Genomic DNA, 17,081 nt, shown 5'->3' with positions numbered 1-17,081 from the left:
TTTCGATAATTAGGCATATCTATAATTCTCCTATAAAGGATAAAAAAAGTGTACGTAAATGATTGCAGTATAAACCATGTTTTAGCATTGAGTACTTACTGCTTTTATATATATATATATATATATATATATATATATATATATATATATATATATATATATATATATATATATATATATATATATATGCCCTTAATTAGAACTGTGTGACTGTCTCATCCATCCTCTCATAGGCACATGATATAAAAAAAAAAAAAAAGCTCATTCATGTACAAGAGCATTTTATATAACTATTATAAACTGTCATAACTGTACCAATTATGCCCTCAGTACAAGAAAAGCTTTGGGCAGACAGAATGATGAGAGGCCACACAGAAAAGCGAACATGCGGATGCCTGCCACTTATTTCTCTTTCCCTGAGGGAGAGGTGACAAAACGTGCCAAAGAAAAAGATCGAGAATGAGACAGGTGGGGGAGGTGAAGCGGCAAAGAAAGAGTGGGAGGGAAAAGAGAGAGAGAGAGAGAGAGAGAGAGAGAGAGAGAGAGAGAGAGAGAGAGAGAGAGAGAGAGAGAGAGAGAGAAAGTGAGAGTGAGAGTGAGAGTGAGAGTGAGTGAGTTACATAACACCTGGTGGTGACTTGCTGGGAGACCATGAGGAAAGCAAGTAGAAAAACCAGGAAGGTTATTGATTTCACCCCCTCTCCTTTACATCCTCAAATCTCTCTCTTGCTCACAGTTTTCTTTTCTCTGTGGTTTGTGATGACCGCTTTAGACCTTTTCCAATCTATTAATGGCATTGGCAGTTGCGTAATTGCAGGTAGAGCAATGAGGGTCTGGTGGGTGGTGTTTCACAGGCGAGGCAGGAGGAAAGATTTTTTCAGGAGACAGTCAACATGTTGTGATGCAGACCAGTGGGTTGGAACTAGTGTGAAAAGTTAAAGGAGTGCCCTCTGTGAAGACACCATGGAAATTAAAACAGCAGAACTAGATGCAGCAAAAGCCTGTGGAGTTTCAAAGCAGCATGTCTGGGTGTTTTTCTAGATCTCTTTCCAACAAGCGCATGCCACTGATGTTCCCTCAGTCTCTCAGTAAACACAGAGTCTCATCAGCAGTCTGAACAGACACGCGTCTGCTTTCACTGTCTGGAAGAGCCCAGACACGCACACGTGCACATGCACATGCACGTATAGGCACGCACACACAAACATACATAAAAATATATACCGTACTTATCCAAATACGGTTTGTTTAGATTGACTGTCAATTTGGCGCTGCTTTACCATTTCACAAACAAAAGCAACTAATAGAGGAAGTTTGGCAAAGTAAACCTCCAGATGCTGCAGTCTTTCTTGTGCTCCTACAGAAAGCTTTAGATGGATATAGAGGGGGGGAAGAAAAACGAAGATAAAGGTAGCCTGACTCATCTGTCTGGTGCTGCATGGAGGGAAAAAAAAAAAAGCTCCACTCAGGTAAAGTGAGGACAGATGGGGGGGGAGAGAGAGAGAGAGAGAGAGAGAGAGAGAGAGATAGCCAATAGACTGAGAGAGGCTTGGGTGTTAAGATGTGCGTGGGCACGCCACACTGCGGCTAGCCTGGCTGAGCTTCAGACAACACGGCCCAATCCTACACACCCCGCTATCTGTAAACACCTGAGAGATGAATATATAGAGAGAAGCACGGATGGAGGTGCTGAACCGGTTGAGCTCAGTCTGGGGTCAGCAATGATCCCTATGGCGAAGCCTGGTGTCACACAGAATTATAAATTACAGCCCTTACGACCCCAAAGCCTACACCTTGTACACCTAATAAAGTACGGGAACAGATATAAAGACGGAACACAGTCAACCTTCCTCACTTACTTCCATTATTAACAGCTGAAACATTTTGAATGTCAGAGAAGGTACTGATATTTTTCAAATTAGTCATCTTAACCATCCACTTTAACTTTCTTATACTTTTAATTAACTTGTGTGATCTTATACCAAATCCTCCAATAACCTACTATTAGATTGTTTTTTTAAGTGTGAAAGCTAAAGAAAGCATAATCAGTGCAGACACTGCCTCCCATCAATCACATGGACAATAGGCAACTGTGTCTGTGAGTTCATGTATGTAGAAGAGGGCAAATAGCACTTTCCTAGGTTTGGGGGTGGTGGGGTGGAAAGAATGGAAAACAGAAAAAAATTAAATGTCTGAAATAAATGTTCTATACATTTTGACATTATAAAAATTTTTATACATATTGCTTTTAAAAATGCAGGCTAGCATAAAATAGCTTTGTCTTTCACATAAGATAGCTTTGACTTTCGCAATCTTGTCTTTGCCTACTTTCCCCATACTAAACACCTGACTCAGGTGTTTGATCAGTCACTTCTCATCTCAGAATTTAACACTCCTGACAGGCCTGTTCTATATCCAACAAGTTCCAGTCCATAGGTTCTAGTGTATGATTACCCCCATATATATATATATATATATTTTTTTTATTCAAAGTATAATGCAGAATATTTTAACAGGTACTATTTTGCTTATGTCCATTTCACTCAGGCATTTAATAATCCAACAAATTGAAAAAAACCTCCAAATTCTCATTTTAAATCGTATTTAAGGTGTCAGACGTTTAGACTGACTGCACCTAAGGTTGAAATAAACTGCCTCTAAACCCTGCCTAGGTAAAATTAGAAAGTAAATTAAAAACATTTCCATATCATTTTGGTGAAATATATTTTAACAGATTCTATAAATATTAGACAAAAATCCCAATTTTGGCCAAAACAAACAGATGTTTCTGCATTCAGAATCTTATGTGTTTCCCCAAACCAACAAATGTGCGAAACATAGTTCTAAAAACTATTCCAGAAACAAACAATTCTCAGATCACACTATCTGGCAACACATACCAACATAAGCCTATCCTACTTTCCCCTTACTAAACACCTGACTCAGGTGTTTGATCAGTCACTTCTCATCTCAGAATTTAACACTCCTGACAGGCCTGTTCTATATCCAACAAGTTCCAGTCTCCCAAAGTTCTGCCACTCCACCCATTGCAACTGGGTTAAAACTTTAACAAAAATGGACTAGGCCCACTTATATGAAGGCAATTACCAAACCCTGTCTGCACCATGTTCCCTTTAAGCCTCTAACTCGATCCACAATTCCTCATAATACAAGAAAAACCTGCAGCAAGACTCTTCTCAGTACAGGCACCCAGGTGGTGGAATGAACTTCCCCTGGCTGTCTGAACAGCTGAGTCACTGTCTGTCATCAAATGAAGACTGAAGACCCACCTGTTCACTAATCATTTTAATAAAAAAAAAAATAGAAATGCCTCCCCTAACACGGTTTTAACTTAACAGCATTTTGAGATCCTTACCTATTTGTACTAGCATAAGCATATATGTTTTTTGGTGTAAACTACAAAGCACATCGATGCGTCACTCCAGACAAAACTATATGCTGTAAACAAACATTACAGCACAGCAACATCGGGTGGCTTTTCCCAGACCGCCACACATTTACAAAATATAATCGGTATTAAAACCGTTTTTATTATTAATATATATTTTAAAAATCGTGTAAATAAATCAGTGTGCCTTCTCCGAAGAGACTCTGAACAGATGTCAGCTGTGCGTCAGTGCTAAACACGTGAGTACCCGAGTACCTCATGCAATGGCCAATTAGCTGGCACGTTGCTTAACAACATCCTTCCATGCTGCTGAGATCTGCTCCGGCACCCCCAACAACCCACAGCACATCTAAGTTGTTGTTCTACAGCAGGAGCTTTTACAAAGCTTTCAAAAACAGAATTATAAAAAGAATAAAAGTAGATCAATAATTGCAGGTAGAAAAACCTCAATCTTTGGATGTGTACTGCTGCATTTAGTACGTCCAAAACATTTTAGCAGAACATGATATATGGAATTAATAGAGTTAGGTGGTGTTGAGTAAATAACAGACCAACATTTTCACACATCCTCTTGATGCTGATGAGGATACTGGAAAGTGGTGAATGTGGCATGTTAGGCTTTTGCTGTGCTGAGACAGATTTAGGAAGGAAAATCAATACATTTCAAAAACCCCATAGGCCTGTCTAGGCATGAAGGTGACAGCAGAGCGTCTTATATAACACAAACAGGCGAACGAAATGAAAAAGGACATGTGCAACAAAGCGAAAAATAAACAAAATAAAAATAAGAAAAAGTTGGTCGTCTGTCGAGGAAAAACCATCCAGGCTTAGCAATGAAATCACCGCTTTCCACGTCTCTTTTTCTTTCTCTCACCATAAAGCTACGATTTGAGGAGGCTTATGTCTTTATTTGCACTCCTAGAGCTATCCACCCTATCCAGTGGCCTGACTGTTCCCCTATAGTCCAGGCCAGCGATGCCCCACCCAATACGATGATAACGTTTTGTGTTTTGTTTTGTTTAAATGGTTGCCCTTATAAACAGTGCCAGCAGCAGCAAACAAATTAGCCGTGCATGTGAGAGCAATCTGCAGTCCTGCTGACTTTTTTAAACTTGCCCAAGACAAACAACCGCTGAGCGTAAACAACCTCTCTGACCCAGGTCTATTTTGGAAGGCACACATGTGACTGGATAACATGGTTAAGGATCTCAGAGGGAGACCCATTACAGTGAAATGAGCCCAATTTCATCCATGCACACCACCAACATGCAGTGGAGATGCAACTAAATTTACACAAATCATAATTATAATAGTGAATGAGAACGAAATCAGATGAATACGATTTGATGTAAAGTTTCTTCAATAGCTACTGCATTAAAGCAGAATCGCTGAATAAACTGCCATCATATGACTCGCATGACCTTCCATTCCTGCATAAAATCCAAGATAATCATAAATCTAAGTGTCTTTGAATTCCAACTGACCAAAGCAAACAGGAGTGAAGGGTAGCAAATTTTCTCTGAGAAGTTCCAGTTTATCCTAATGCTGAAGCAGGAAAGTAGGAAAGCTCCTGTCTAATAATGTCGCATGAATATTGCAGACAAAGTACCAAGTTCAGCGTGTCGGTACACGCTGCTCCAAGCCTCAGGGACATCAACATTTCTTTTTTTTTTTTTTTTTGTATGTTCTTCTTTATTAGCCATTATCCAGAATGCATCAATTATGCACTTGTTCTTTAAAATATTTGCAAAAGCTCATAAAGAGGTGTTGCTGGCATTATTTTCAAACTAATGCGCTTAAAGTGGAAAATGTGATGCTAACTAATCTACTTAGCATAAAAATTAATGCTTAAAGACATTAACCCAACAATCATGGCACCCAAAAAGAAAGAAAGAAAAAAGATTAGAGCAAAAATCATTCCAGAAGTGAAACACCTTCAGCCAGATACTTATAAGTTGAGAATAACTCTGAGGAAGAAGACAGAAGAATTATGAAGACGCTCTCTCTCTCTCTCTCTCTCTCTCTCTCACACACACACACACACACACACACACACACACACTTGGCAAGGGGCTCCTGCACCACCTTAATTGCGGTATTTATCGCAAGCTAAGGGAAATATTTTTCATCTTCAGCATAAAGAGTAAAGTCACCTGCTGAAGGGATGCCAGTTAGTATTAGTCACTGAATTCACTCATTTCCATACCAAAATGAAACCATAATGACCTACATGGAACCAAAGGGCAAGTCAGGACACAAAGCCATTGAGTGATTTACAAACATTTTTTTATTACCACTTAAGAGTTCTTCAAAGTGGCACTAAAAATTCCTTTCGAGCTGTTTCTTCCTAAATCCTATCCAAAAAACCTCCTGGGAGGTTGGAGGCATTTCAAGTTCCTTGATATTCTTAGGTATGCGCATGTGGGCTTTCTTTGATTCGGAGAACATGCTTTTAATACGGTGTAAATCTATAGACTGAGAAGGCCAAGATAATTATTTAGTTCTTAGAGTTTTTTTGGAGTCATTATGTTCTTAACCTTTTGGCAGAAGCACTTTGTAGGTTGTGTTCAGCCATAACACAACCTACAAAAGCCCCGACGAGCCACCATTATATTTTATATAAAGATCAGATTACCTGTTTTTTGTTTTTTTTAAACAACACAATAGACAGGTTTCACACAGTATATTGTGCATTTTATGGCCCTGATTGTGTTTAATGACAATATGTGTCAAAGGATCACAACTCCTATACAAAGCCGAGAAAGCCAGTGCTGTCTGGGTGGGTGAGAGGGATACAAGATTATCATGGGCAGAAGAAGCCAGTTAGCATTTCCCTCCAAGTTTGTTTAGATGTCAAGTGAGGTAACACGAGCAGCTGTTCAAAAAGACGTGGTGGCTAGCTTCACATGTCTTGGAGGAAGCATGTGCTCGCAGTCATCATCCCTGGTTTGTAAGAAGTCATGTGATAGCAGAGAGCTGGTAAGAGAGCCGTCTTAGGGACAATGGGGTGTGTGTGTGTGTGTGTGTGTGTGTGAGTTTTTTATTTTATATATATATATATATAAACACATGCACACATACATATTCCCTTTATCTCAATACATTTAAAATTCAATAGCATGCAATGAGTGTCAAACTCAATTACAGCAAACATCTGCATTTTTGTGAGCTCTTGGCTGGTTATTAAACAACAGCTATCACATTTAATATATTGCATCTGTTGTCTAATTTGATTAGGTTTTTGAGTCAGTTTGGCATTTTGTTTCATTCTAAAAACAGTCATTTCTAAACCAACGCTTTTTTACTGTAGAAATAATGGAGAAATCATACAGGCTTTATTCACCAGCCTTGATCTCCTGCCTCTTGTCTTCTTGCTTCTTTTTTGTGCAGTGCATTTTTGCATTTGGAATCGGTCATTAGGTCAAAAGCGATTTAACAGCGGACCCTTTTCAAATACAAACCGCATGAAGCAGAAATGCACCCATCTTCTTATTAATCATATGCGATACGAAGCAGATACGAATATATACTGTTTTCATAAATGAGAGGTCTGACGCTCTTTTCTGTTTAACGTGGTTGTAAAGAGTGGTTACTAAGTTATTATAGACTTTATGTCTGGCCAATTCTCCAATCAGCAAAGTGTTTCAGCCTGCAGATCCTCTGGGATGTTTTTTGCACATTTTCTGTAAACTCTAGAAAGCATTTCTAAAATAATGAAACCAGCCTGCATGTTTTTTTTTACTAGTTTTTCATGTTTTAAACATCATAAAAGTGGAAGTACTGTCCAAAATATGGCAGTATGATGTGTGTCTGAGTGTTTGCATGTGCTCCTGTATGTTTGCATGTGTGTGAGGGTTTAGCAGTGCGACTATGATAATCTGTTAAGCTGCTTTGCCTGAGTGCAGTGGTGTGCTAGCAATAGAGAAAGTAAAGAAAGAGAGGGTGTGTGGGTGTGTGTGCGTGTGTGTGTGTTACACAAGTTATTTTGTCAAACCAGAGACTTCTATTTACACACATGACACAAACCACATGGTAACGTGACACAGTTCACTCGTGGGGCATGACTGGCTCGAAAGACCAGTGTGACACACATGCACACTCATCTACTACATCACCTACACCCACACACACAAACATGTTTTTTGTTTTGTAATAAGTACCAATGTTAGGAATCACCTGCAAGCTGAAGAAGAAAACACAACAGCAGTGAGACCTTTGGGAAGCTGACGGAAACTGGATGTGTGACAGGTTTTCACAGGTACATGCTAAAATTCTCCACCTCTCTGTAACCCTGAATGGATACAGCCATTTAGATAAACTAATGTTTAATCTACACGAGTTTCAGATGTCACATTAAGCGTTGCTGTAAGGCCAGCAGTGTGAGCACCTGCGGGGTTTTTGTTTGTTTGTTTGTTTGTTTGTTGTTTTACCATAAAGGCCTGAAGCTAGTGCTTTAACATATCCAAATCGAATTAAACAAAAATTTTGTGTGACCACCCTTTGTCTGTGAGGGGAAAAAAAACATTTTGTGGTACACTTGCACGGTCATTGAAGATACTCGGCAGGTAGATTGTTCCAAACATATTGGTGAACTAATAACAGATCTTTTGTGGATGTAGGCTGCCACAAATCCTTTGTGTCTCTTCATGTAATCCAAGACAGACTTGATGATGTTCAGATCAGCTTTACAGCATTTGCCTAAAACTTTTGCATATATACCAGTGGTGGGCTGTCAGGGCCAGCAAGACCTTCTCTGCTGGCCTCAACACTATCAGAAGCACTGACCTACATTTACAACTTAAATTCTAATATTCGTTTCATGAATTGTATTAATTTATTCCCAATAGTTTATTCTCTTGGTTGCACAGCTTCCAGTACGTGTATGTGGATGTCAGATTGTTTTGTGCTGCCATGTCAATCTAATCTGCCCAGGGCCTTCAGAATCAGTAGTGCTGGCTGATGTACCTCAAACTATATTAGCAATGGGTCTGTTTCTTTAACCAATCAGATTTCAAATTCGCCTCACAGCACCAGCTAGCTGGCCCAGAATAGCATCAGCAAATTTACCGTCCTCTGGTTGGTCAGAACTAAACTGTTACAGCCATGTTCAACTAGCAAAACACATCTGTAGCACTCTGCACACATGAATACATCTGAGTTAAGACTTTTTATGCCCACAATGGCTGACAGAGAAAAAGAAATTGATTTGGTCTTGGACATGCATAAAAATACATACAAGAAAAGATAATTATGCAAATTATGAGTATGCATTATGAGTATACATCTCTGGTGAGTAGGTTGTATTTTATTTACATTTATGTTTTTGTCATGTTATTAGAAAAATATTAATTCTGAACTGCTCTAGATGATTTAGGTGACACAGTTGCGGTTGTAGTGTAGAGGTTTGGAGCTTGCTTTGTGTAAAATAGTATTCATTCTCCATATGCAAAATGTCTCTCTCTCTCTCTCTCTCTCTCTCTCTCTCTCTCTCTCTCTCTCTCTCTCTCTCTCTCTCTCTCTCTCTCTCTCTCTCTCTCTCTCTCTCTCTCTCTCATGCCACGCGTTGTTATATTGTGTTGATGGTTTCTATAATTGTGAAGTGATAGTGGTGGTATTAAGAGGTGGATTAAGTCCCCACTGAAGGCCCAGGTACCAAATGCACAGCCCGCCACTGGTATACACACAGTACTGTGCAAATGTTTTAGGGAAATGCTGTGTAGTGAGAATGCTTTAAAAAAATTGTGCTAATAATTTCTTATCATCAATTAAAAGTAAATAAACAAAAAAGAAATCCAAATCAGATCAATATTTGGTGTGAATACTCCAAATGGTATGTATGATTAATCAATTATACCAAACTGGTGCTAATGATCAATTTCAAAAGGACAGTAGATGCAGTGGTCAGCCACAGAAACGTAATGCAGAGAATGAAAGACGCATCATGCTTACTTCAGTTCTTGATCAGAAGATATCAAGCAGGACCATAAGCAAAAAAGGTCTTCATAGAAGAATTGAGGCTATGAAAGCCATACCTCTGACATGAAAACAAGGCTAAGCGACTCAATTATGCACAAAAACATAAAAACTGGGGTGCAGAAAAATGACAGCATGTACTCCGGACTGATGAGTTGGTGCTGATGGGCTGAAGAACAGTTTCCTGCAAGTGTGGGGCTGCATTGCTGCAAATGGAGTTAGATTTGGTCAGGATTAATGATGTTCTCAATGCTGAGAAATACAGGCAGATACTTATCCATCATGCAATATCATCAGAGAGACATAGCCTTCAGAGCTATACAGTACCATCAGAGAGACATTCAGCATAGAAAAAAAGCGTGAGACCTGGGAGTAATAGTTTTGCCGCCACAAAAACCTGATTTCAACATCATCGAGTCCGTCTGAGATTACATGAAGAGGCAGAAAGATTTAAGTCAGCCTACAGGAGCTCTGTGGTTAGTTCTCCAAGATGTCTGTAACAACCTATCTGCAGACTTCATTCAAAAACTGCATGCAGGTGTGGCACAAACACTGAAGAATTTATGCTGTTTTGCGGACAAAGAGTGGTCATACCAAATATTGAATTCATTTGTATTTCTCTTCTGTTCATTTATTTCCTATTCGCACACACACAGACGCACACAATGAGGACAAAAGTGTTTTCCAGCCATATGTGGTTCTTCCCCAAACTGTTACCACCAGGTTGTAGGCACAGAATTGTATAGGGTGTCTTTAGATGTAGTAGCATTACATTTTCCCGTAGCTTGAACTAGGAGACCCAAACCTGTTCTCGCATTACAATGCTTCTGTGCTGAAAGCGTGCTCGATGGAGATGCGGTTTACGTGGTTGAAATGGAAGATTTTGAGTGACATGATTTAGAGCTCTGAACTCAACTCTATTTAACATCTTAGAGATGAATTGGAACTCTGGCTGAACCCCAGGCCTCCTCACCCTACATTAATACAGGACTTCACGAATGTCCTTATGGCTACATGTGCAAAAATCTCCACATCTAAACTCCAACATCTGGATGTTTCATCCCATAAGCTTTAAGCTTAATATAACAGAACATGATGACTAACGGTAGTACCTATGAATCTTATGGTGTCCACAAAGTTTTTTGTCCATATAATAAATATTTCAATATCCCTTTCCAATCAAACACATCTGCAGACACACACACCCAAGTATACCTATGAAAGTGACAAGTCAATAATGATCTACTAAATCTGAAAGCAGCCATACATATTATTTAACAAATGCCTTCACACCAAGCACTGAGAACTTTTCGAGAACCACTCTGCACTCAGATCAACCCCGCTAACTAACACACACACACTTAATGGATGGACTTTAAACCCATTTATTTGAATTCAATCTAATCGATCATGCATAACATTATGGCATCATAACATTATGACCGGTGAAGTGAATAACACTGATTATCTCTTCATCATGGCAACATCAACTTGAAGTGTTAGAAGCAGGAAAAAATGGAAAGTGTAAGGATTCGAGTGAGTTTGACGAGGGCCAAATTGTGATGGCAAGACGACTGGGTCAGAGCTTCTCCAACACTGCAGCTCTTGTGGGGTCTCGGTCTGCAGTGGTCAGTATCTAGCAAAAGTGGTCAATTTGGTCCGATCCAACAGACAAGCTACTGGAGCTTAAATTGCTGAAGAAGTTAATACTGTTAATGCTCAACTGGTCAGAAGTGTTTTGACAGCGAAAGGCAGACCATAAAGTCATAAAGCCTGGTTGGTGTATTAGACTAATTCTCAGTCTAATGCAACATTAGCTAATGTCACATCTATTTGAACTTCTTTGCAATCACGTTTGACAGATCGATGTCTCATTCATACCACTAGACCTCCTAAAACGTTATCTGATGCATATTGATCCTCAGGGAGAAATAGCAGTAGCAATGCTTTATGCACATGCGCATACATGCAATCACACACACAAAGCTGCACATGCATATCCGCTCAAATAAATGCAGTCTCTTAGACCAATTATATCTTGTTATGAGTCATGACCTGCTGCTTGGCAACCAAGTCATTAGAGTGAGATAAATGGAGAGAGAGCGAGAGAGAGAAAAAGAGAGAGAGAGTGAGAAAAAGAGAAAAAGAGAGAGAACGAGACAGGGGGGATTTTGCAATATTTTGATAACAGAAGTGTATTAAGAGGCAAATTCATAGACAGAAAGAAACAAAAACAGAGAGCGAACGAGAGAGAGAAGAAAAAGAGAAAGATGATTTTGGGTGGAGGATTTTGCGATTTTTTATAAAAGAGGTCCACTAGAAGCAAGAGTGATAATGAGGGTGCTATAAATTCAGCAAGAGACAAACATAAGGTTGATGAGGTGAGAGATAAGTGAGAGAGTAAAGGGTGAGTGAGCAAACCAGAGACAGGTACTAGAGAGAGAGAGAGAGAGAGAGAGAGAGAGAGAGAGAGAGAGAGAGAGAGAGAGAGAGAGAAGGGTGAGTGAGCAAACCAGAGACAGGTACTAGAGAGAGAGAGAGAGAGAGAGAGAGAGAGAGAGAGAGAGAGAGAGAGAGAGAGAGAGAGAGAGAGAGAGAGAGAGAGAGCGCGAGAGAGAGCGCGAGAGAGAGCGCGAGCGCGAGCGAGCGAGAACGTGATGGGCCACGTGAGCCCGGCTCAGACACTGCAGGCTGGTTACATAAACACACCCCCTGCTCAGTCTCCTCATGAACTCAGCAGACGCCGCTCCCATCCAAGCTCTTTCCTCGCTGCAGTGCAATGTTTCCTCCCTCCCTCCCTTTCTCTTACGTGGCTCCTCACATGCTTTTGCGCGCTCTCTCTCTCCCTTCCTCCTCTCTCTCTCTCTCTCTCTCTCTCTCACACACACACACACACACACACACACACACACACACACACACACACACACACACACACACACACACACACAGTCCACAGGGAGCCTGGAGTCAGAGCCACACCGGTCTGCATGAGACTGCAGCACCACATTGACAGCAGCGAGGACACCGAATACACATCACAAAAGTGCTGATATATAAACACACACAAAAAGCATATTTTTTCTCTTGCGAACACAGCTAAATTAAACCCATGTGACTGTTCTTGCCAAGCCTCTCAAAGTGCGAAGGTCTTAGATAATGTTTCACCCTGCGCCTCATATTTCAGGGAAAGTTGTTGTAATGAATCCTTCTCTAATTGACTCCTCTCTAATTGGCTTTTGGATGTGAAAGAACGGCGAAAGAAAAAGCTTCGTTTGTGCTGTGTCGAAGCTTCGTAGCCCTGATTACACGGTCTCTTCTTCACACCTCTCGCTCACTCCTCTCAGAGTCTCTTTGTGGCTGCAGTCAGCGCTCTGCAGTATTGATTTGGTGTAGAGGCAGTTTGGTGCACCCCCCTCCTCTCGCTCTCTCGTTTCTCACGGCGAGCGCGTCCTCGCGTGCCTCTGCCTTATGTAAGAGCGCTCAGTGCTCTGTCCACTGAATACTGATTAGCTGTCTGGAGCTCCCAACTTGCTGCACTCAGCCAGCCGGAGCCAGCAGCACTATGGAGGGCTGAGCACTGAGCTTAGGCTCATTTATCTCCCAAGCACGCACACACAGAAACACAGCAACACACACACACACACATTCACACTCTCCTCTCTCAGCCTGTACAGCTAAACAGGTCAACAGGTTTAAAAGTGACACTGAAGTTTGGGTGTTTCTCTAGGGCCCTCTTCTGGTGACTGAACTCTGAAAAAATAATAAATAAATAAATAAAAATTTCCAGACTCCCTTAGGAGCACTCGAGTCTGACTCATCAAGACACGGCCTTCGCTGTTTTCCCAACGCAATATAGTTCACATCTACTGCACTAAACATATTGCCTTTGCCAGCTCCAGGCTGCAGAAAAAGTAACGTGATAAGGTAAGGTAATATTTCTTTTACATGCTGTGTACCAGATGGCTGGAGTCATTACTGATCTGCGGGGTAAAATAATGAAAACCGCCCTTTTATTTATAAACTTATTATCTATCCACACTGAACAGATTCGTCAAGGTAGTAATCTAAACAAAGTTTGCTTGTTTTTGTTGCTGCCACAAAATGTACTTCGGTGTATCTCTCATAATCTAATAGGCTCTTTTTATTAATGGTCTATTATGTATTACATACATTCATAAACAGAGTTATGTATATATGTTATAATGTGTTAGAACCTGCAGCTCATTTACATTTATGGCATTTGGCAGACACCCTTATCCAGAGCGACTTATATTTATCTCTTTCATACAACTGAGCAGCAATGGAGTTAAGGGCCTTGCTCAGGGGCCCAGGAGTGGCAGCTTAGTGTGGCTGCGATTTCAACTCGACCTTCGAAACAAAGTTCAATGCCTTAACCACCGAGCTACCACCTCCATACTATACCACGTCCTGTGCATTTGTTCAAGACAAAAGTGTAGAAAATGTTCTTTAAATTTTAGGTTGAATTCTTGACTCTGATTATTCAGAAGACTTCATTTCCTAGAAAGGGGCATAATTTACATAGTGAACATTAGCTGAAGATTTCGACTACATATCTGCATGATTTCCTGCAATGGACTGTTATGACATGATTGGCAGATTGGACGTGCACGTTTACAGAAGTTCTTGATAAAGTGGGACTTTTAAACGCTCCTTCATAATACACTGCTGTTCGTTTGTTTAACATGAATGAATGAATGGTCTCCAACTGACCTGATCATCAAAAGTCTCCCTCTTGTCCAGCATTTCACGGAGTGTCTGCAGAATCTTAATACACAACTTCTCCTCCTTATCCATCAGCTTCTTCGTGTGCTTGATCAACCTACATACAGATTCCAGTTCAGAAAGTTTTGCCACTCAAAAGTTTCTTTCCAGTTTATGCAGTAAAAGACATGGCATCTAGGACTCAAGAGTAAGAAAATCTTAAAATATCTTCGATGCATGTATTCTTTATTGACCTTACATGAGAAAGTAACAGGTTAGTCATAGTGGTGCAGCAGAAGGACCGCACGCTGTGGCTTTCAGAGTGACTCATGCAGACTTGAGTGCTTATGCAATAGTACAGACCAATCAGGCTGACACGCGCACTCAGGTAAGTGCTGTTCGAACACCTAATGCAAGATCGGAAGTCATTCATGGCAGAACCCACTTCAGTGCCCACTCAAGAAATGAAGCAGCATGCACGTCTGGCCAGGGCTATAACCAGGGGTGGTTCAAATAATTAGCCGAGACATCCGGGACAAGCTGATTTTGTTAGAGCTGCAGCTATCGATTATTTTAGTAGTCGAGTATTCTACCAATTTTCCGATTAGGATAAAAAGCACTTTTTCTTCATTTAAGAGCAATGCTGAATATACAAGAGAAAATAAGAAGGGTCTCTTGAAACGAACGTCATTTGTTTCATTATATATATATATATACAGTGAGGAAAATAAATATTTGAACACCCTGCTATTTTGCAAGTTCTCCCACTTAAAAATCATGGAGGGGTCTGAAATTGTCTTCGTAGGTGCATGTCCACTGTGAGAGACATAATCTAAAAAACAAATTATCCAGAAATCACAGTGTATGATTTTTTTACTATTTATTTGTATGATACAGCTGCAAATAAGTATTTGAACACCTGAGAAAGTCAATGTTAATATTTGGTACAGTAGCCTTTGTTTGCAATTACAGAGGTCAAACGTTTCCTGTAGTTTTTACCAGGTTTGCACACACTGCAAGAGGGATTTTGGCCCACTACTCCACATAGATCTTGTCTAGATCGGTCAGGTTTTTGGCCTGTCGCTGAAAAAACACGGAGTTTGAGCTCCCTCCAAAGATTCTCTATTGGGTTTAGGTCTGGAGACTGGCTAGGCCACGCCAGAACCTTGATATGCTTCTTACAGAGCCACTCCTTGGTTATCCTGGCTGTGTGCTTCGGGTCATTGTCATGTTGGAGGAACCAGCCTCGACCCATCTTCAATGCTCTAACTGAGGGAAGGAGGTTGTTCCCCAAAATCTCGCAATACATGGCCCCGGTCATCCTCTCCCTAATACAGTGCAGTCGCCCTGTCCCATGTGCAGAAAAACACCCCCAAAGCATGATGCTACCACCCCCATGCTTCACAGTAGGGATGGTGTTCTTGGGATGGTACTCATCATTCTTCTTCCCCCAAACACGTTTAGTGGAATTATGACCCAAAAGTTCTATTTTGGTCTCATCTGACCACATGACTTTCTCCCATGACTCCTCTGGATCATCCAAATGGTCATTGGCAAACTTAAGACGTGCCTGGACATGTGCGGGTTTAAGCAGGGGAACCTTCCGTGCCATGTATAATTTCAAACCATGACGTCTTAGTGTATTACCAACAGTAACCTTGGAAACGGTGGTCCCAGCTCTTTTCAGGTCATTGACCAGCTCCTCCCGTATAGTTCTGGGCTGATTTCTCACCTTCCTTAGGATCATTGAGACCCCACGAGGTGAGATCCTTAATGGAGCCCCAGTCCGAGGGAGATTGACAGTCATGTTTAGCTTCTTCCATTTTCTAATGATTGCTCCAACAGTGGACCTTTTTTCACCAAGCTGCTTGGCAATTTCCCCGTAGCCCTTTCCAGCCTTGTGGAGGTGTACAATTTCGTCGCTAGTGTCTTTGGACAGCTCTTTGGTCTTGGCCATGTTAGTAGTTGGATTCTTACTGATTGTATGGGGTGGACAGGTGTCTTTATGCAGCTAACGACCTCAAACAGGTGCATCTAATTTAGGATAATAAATGTAGTGGAGGTGGACATTTTAAAGGCAGACTAACAGGTCTTTGAGGGTCAGAATTCTAGCTGATAGACAGGTGTTCAAATACTTATTTGCAGCTGTATCATACAAATAAATAGTTTAAAAATCAGATATTGTGATTTCTGGATTTTTTTTTTAGATTATGTCTCTCACAGTGGACATGCACCTACGATGACATTTTCAGACCCCTCCATGATTTCTAAGTGGGAGAACTTGCAAAATAGCAGGGTGTTCAAATACTTATTTTCCTCACTGTATATATATATATATATATATATATATATATATATATATATATATATATATATATATATATATATATATATATATAAACATTTTATTATTGCTAAAATTGCATAGAATATCTGAATATCCCATTTAGTGCATTTAATTGCCATATTATATCAAAATGCAAACACAAATACATTAAAAAAACCAAATAAAAATATAAAAAACGCACTGTATGATGCATGTTTTGGTTTGAAATTATCCCAAACTTTGGAAAGTTTCTGTTGTGTTTTTTGGCCTGGAATGTTCTCCTTGGCCTTTGCTGTTTTTTCCCGTTCTTACATTTTTCATATTGCATCGTTTTCTGCGTTTACCTGTCCAGGGGTAACATGAAAAGGTTGTAACTAGACGGGAGAAAGTGCGCACCTGTAAGTAAACTGTGAGCCCTGCGTATCCCCGATGTGGAAACACAGAAGGCGGGAAGGGGAATTGGCGACACAACCTTTGCGTGTTTATAAATGAGAGCCCATAGTTGTCCAGTGTTTACTGGGTGGTGCGTCAGTAATATTGATACGTGGGAAAACTCAGTGCTTGGTGTGTAGTTAAATGGACTAAACAATGCTTTTTTTGTATTGGAATTACTCGAGTTACTCAAGGAATCGATCTTGTGTTTTTATT

The 17,081-nt window shown here is 40.4% G+C and overlaps 1 protein-coding gene across 2 annotated transcripts in view; it reads right to left on the bottom strand.

The window, feature by feature from the left end:
- Window positions 1-17,081, bottom strand: part of itpr2 (inositol 1,4,5-trisphosphate receptor, type 2) — a 98,595-nt gene that overhangs the window by 38,918 nt on the left and 42,596 nt on the right. For both annotated transcript variants that reach the window (XM_083552008.1, XM_083552009.1), the window contains one exon: window positions 14,117-14,225. In XM_083552008.1, coding sequence (XP_083408134.1) covers window positions 14,117-14,225 — 109 coding nt within the window. The remainder of the gene's footprint in view (window positions 1-14,116; window positions 14,226-17,081) is intronic.

The sequence above is a fragment of the Silurus aristotelis genome, assembly GCF_946808225.1.
Source record: "Silurus aristotelis genome assembly, chromosome: 10".
NCBI classification, from domain to species: Eukaryota; Metazoa; Chordata; class Actinopteri; order Siluriformes; family Siluridae; genus Silurus; species Silurus aristotelis.
The sequence above is the reverse complement of the archived record's forward strand: the minus strand, read 5'-3'. Positions and strand labels throughout refer to the sequence as shown.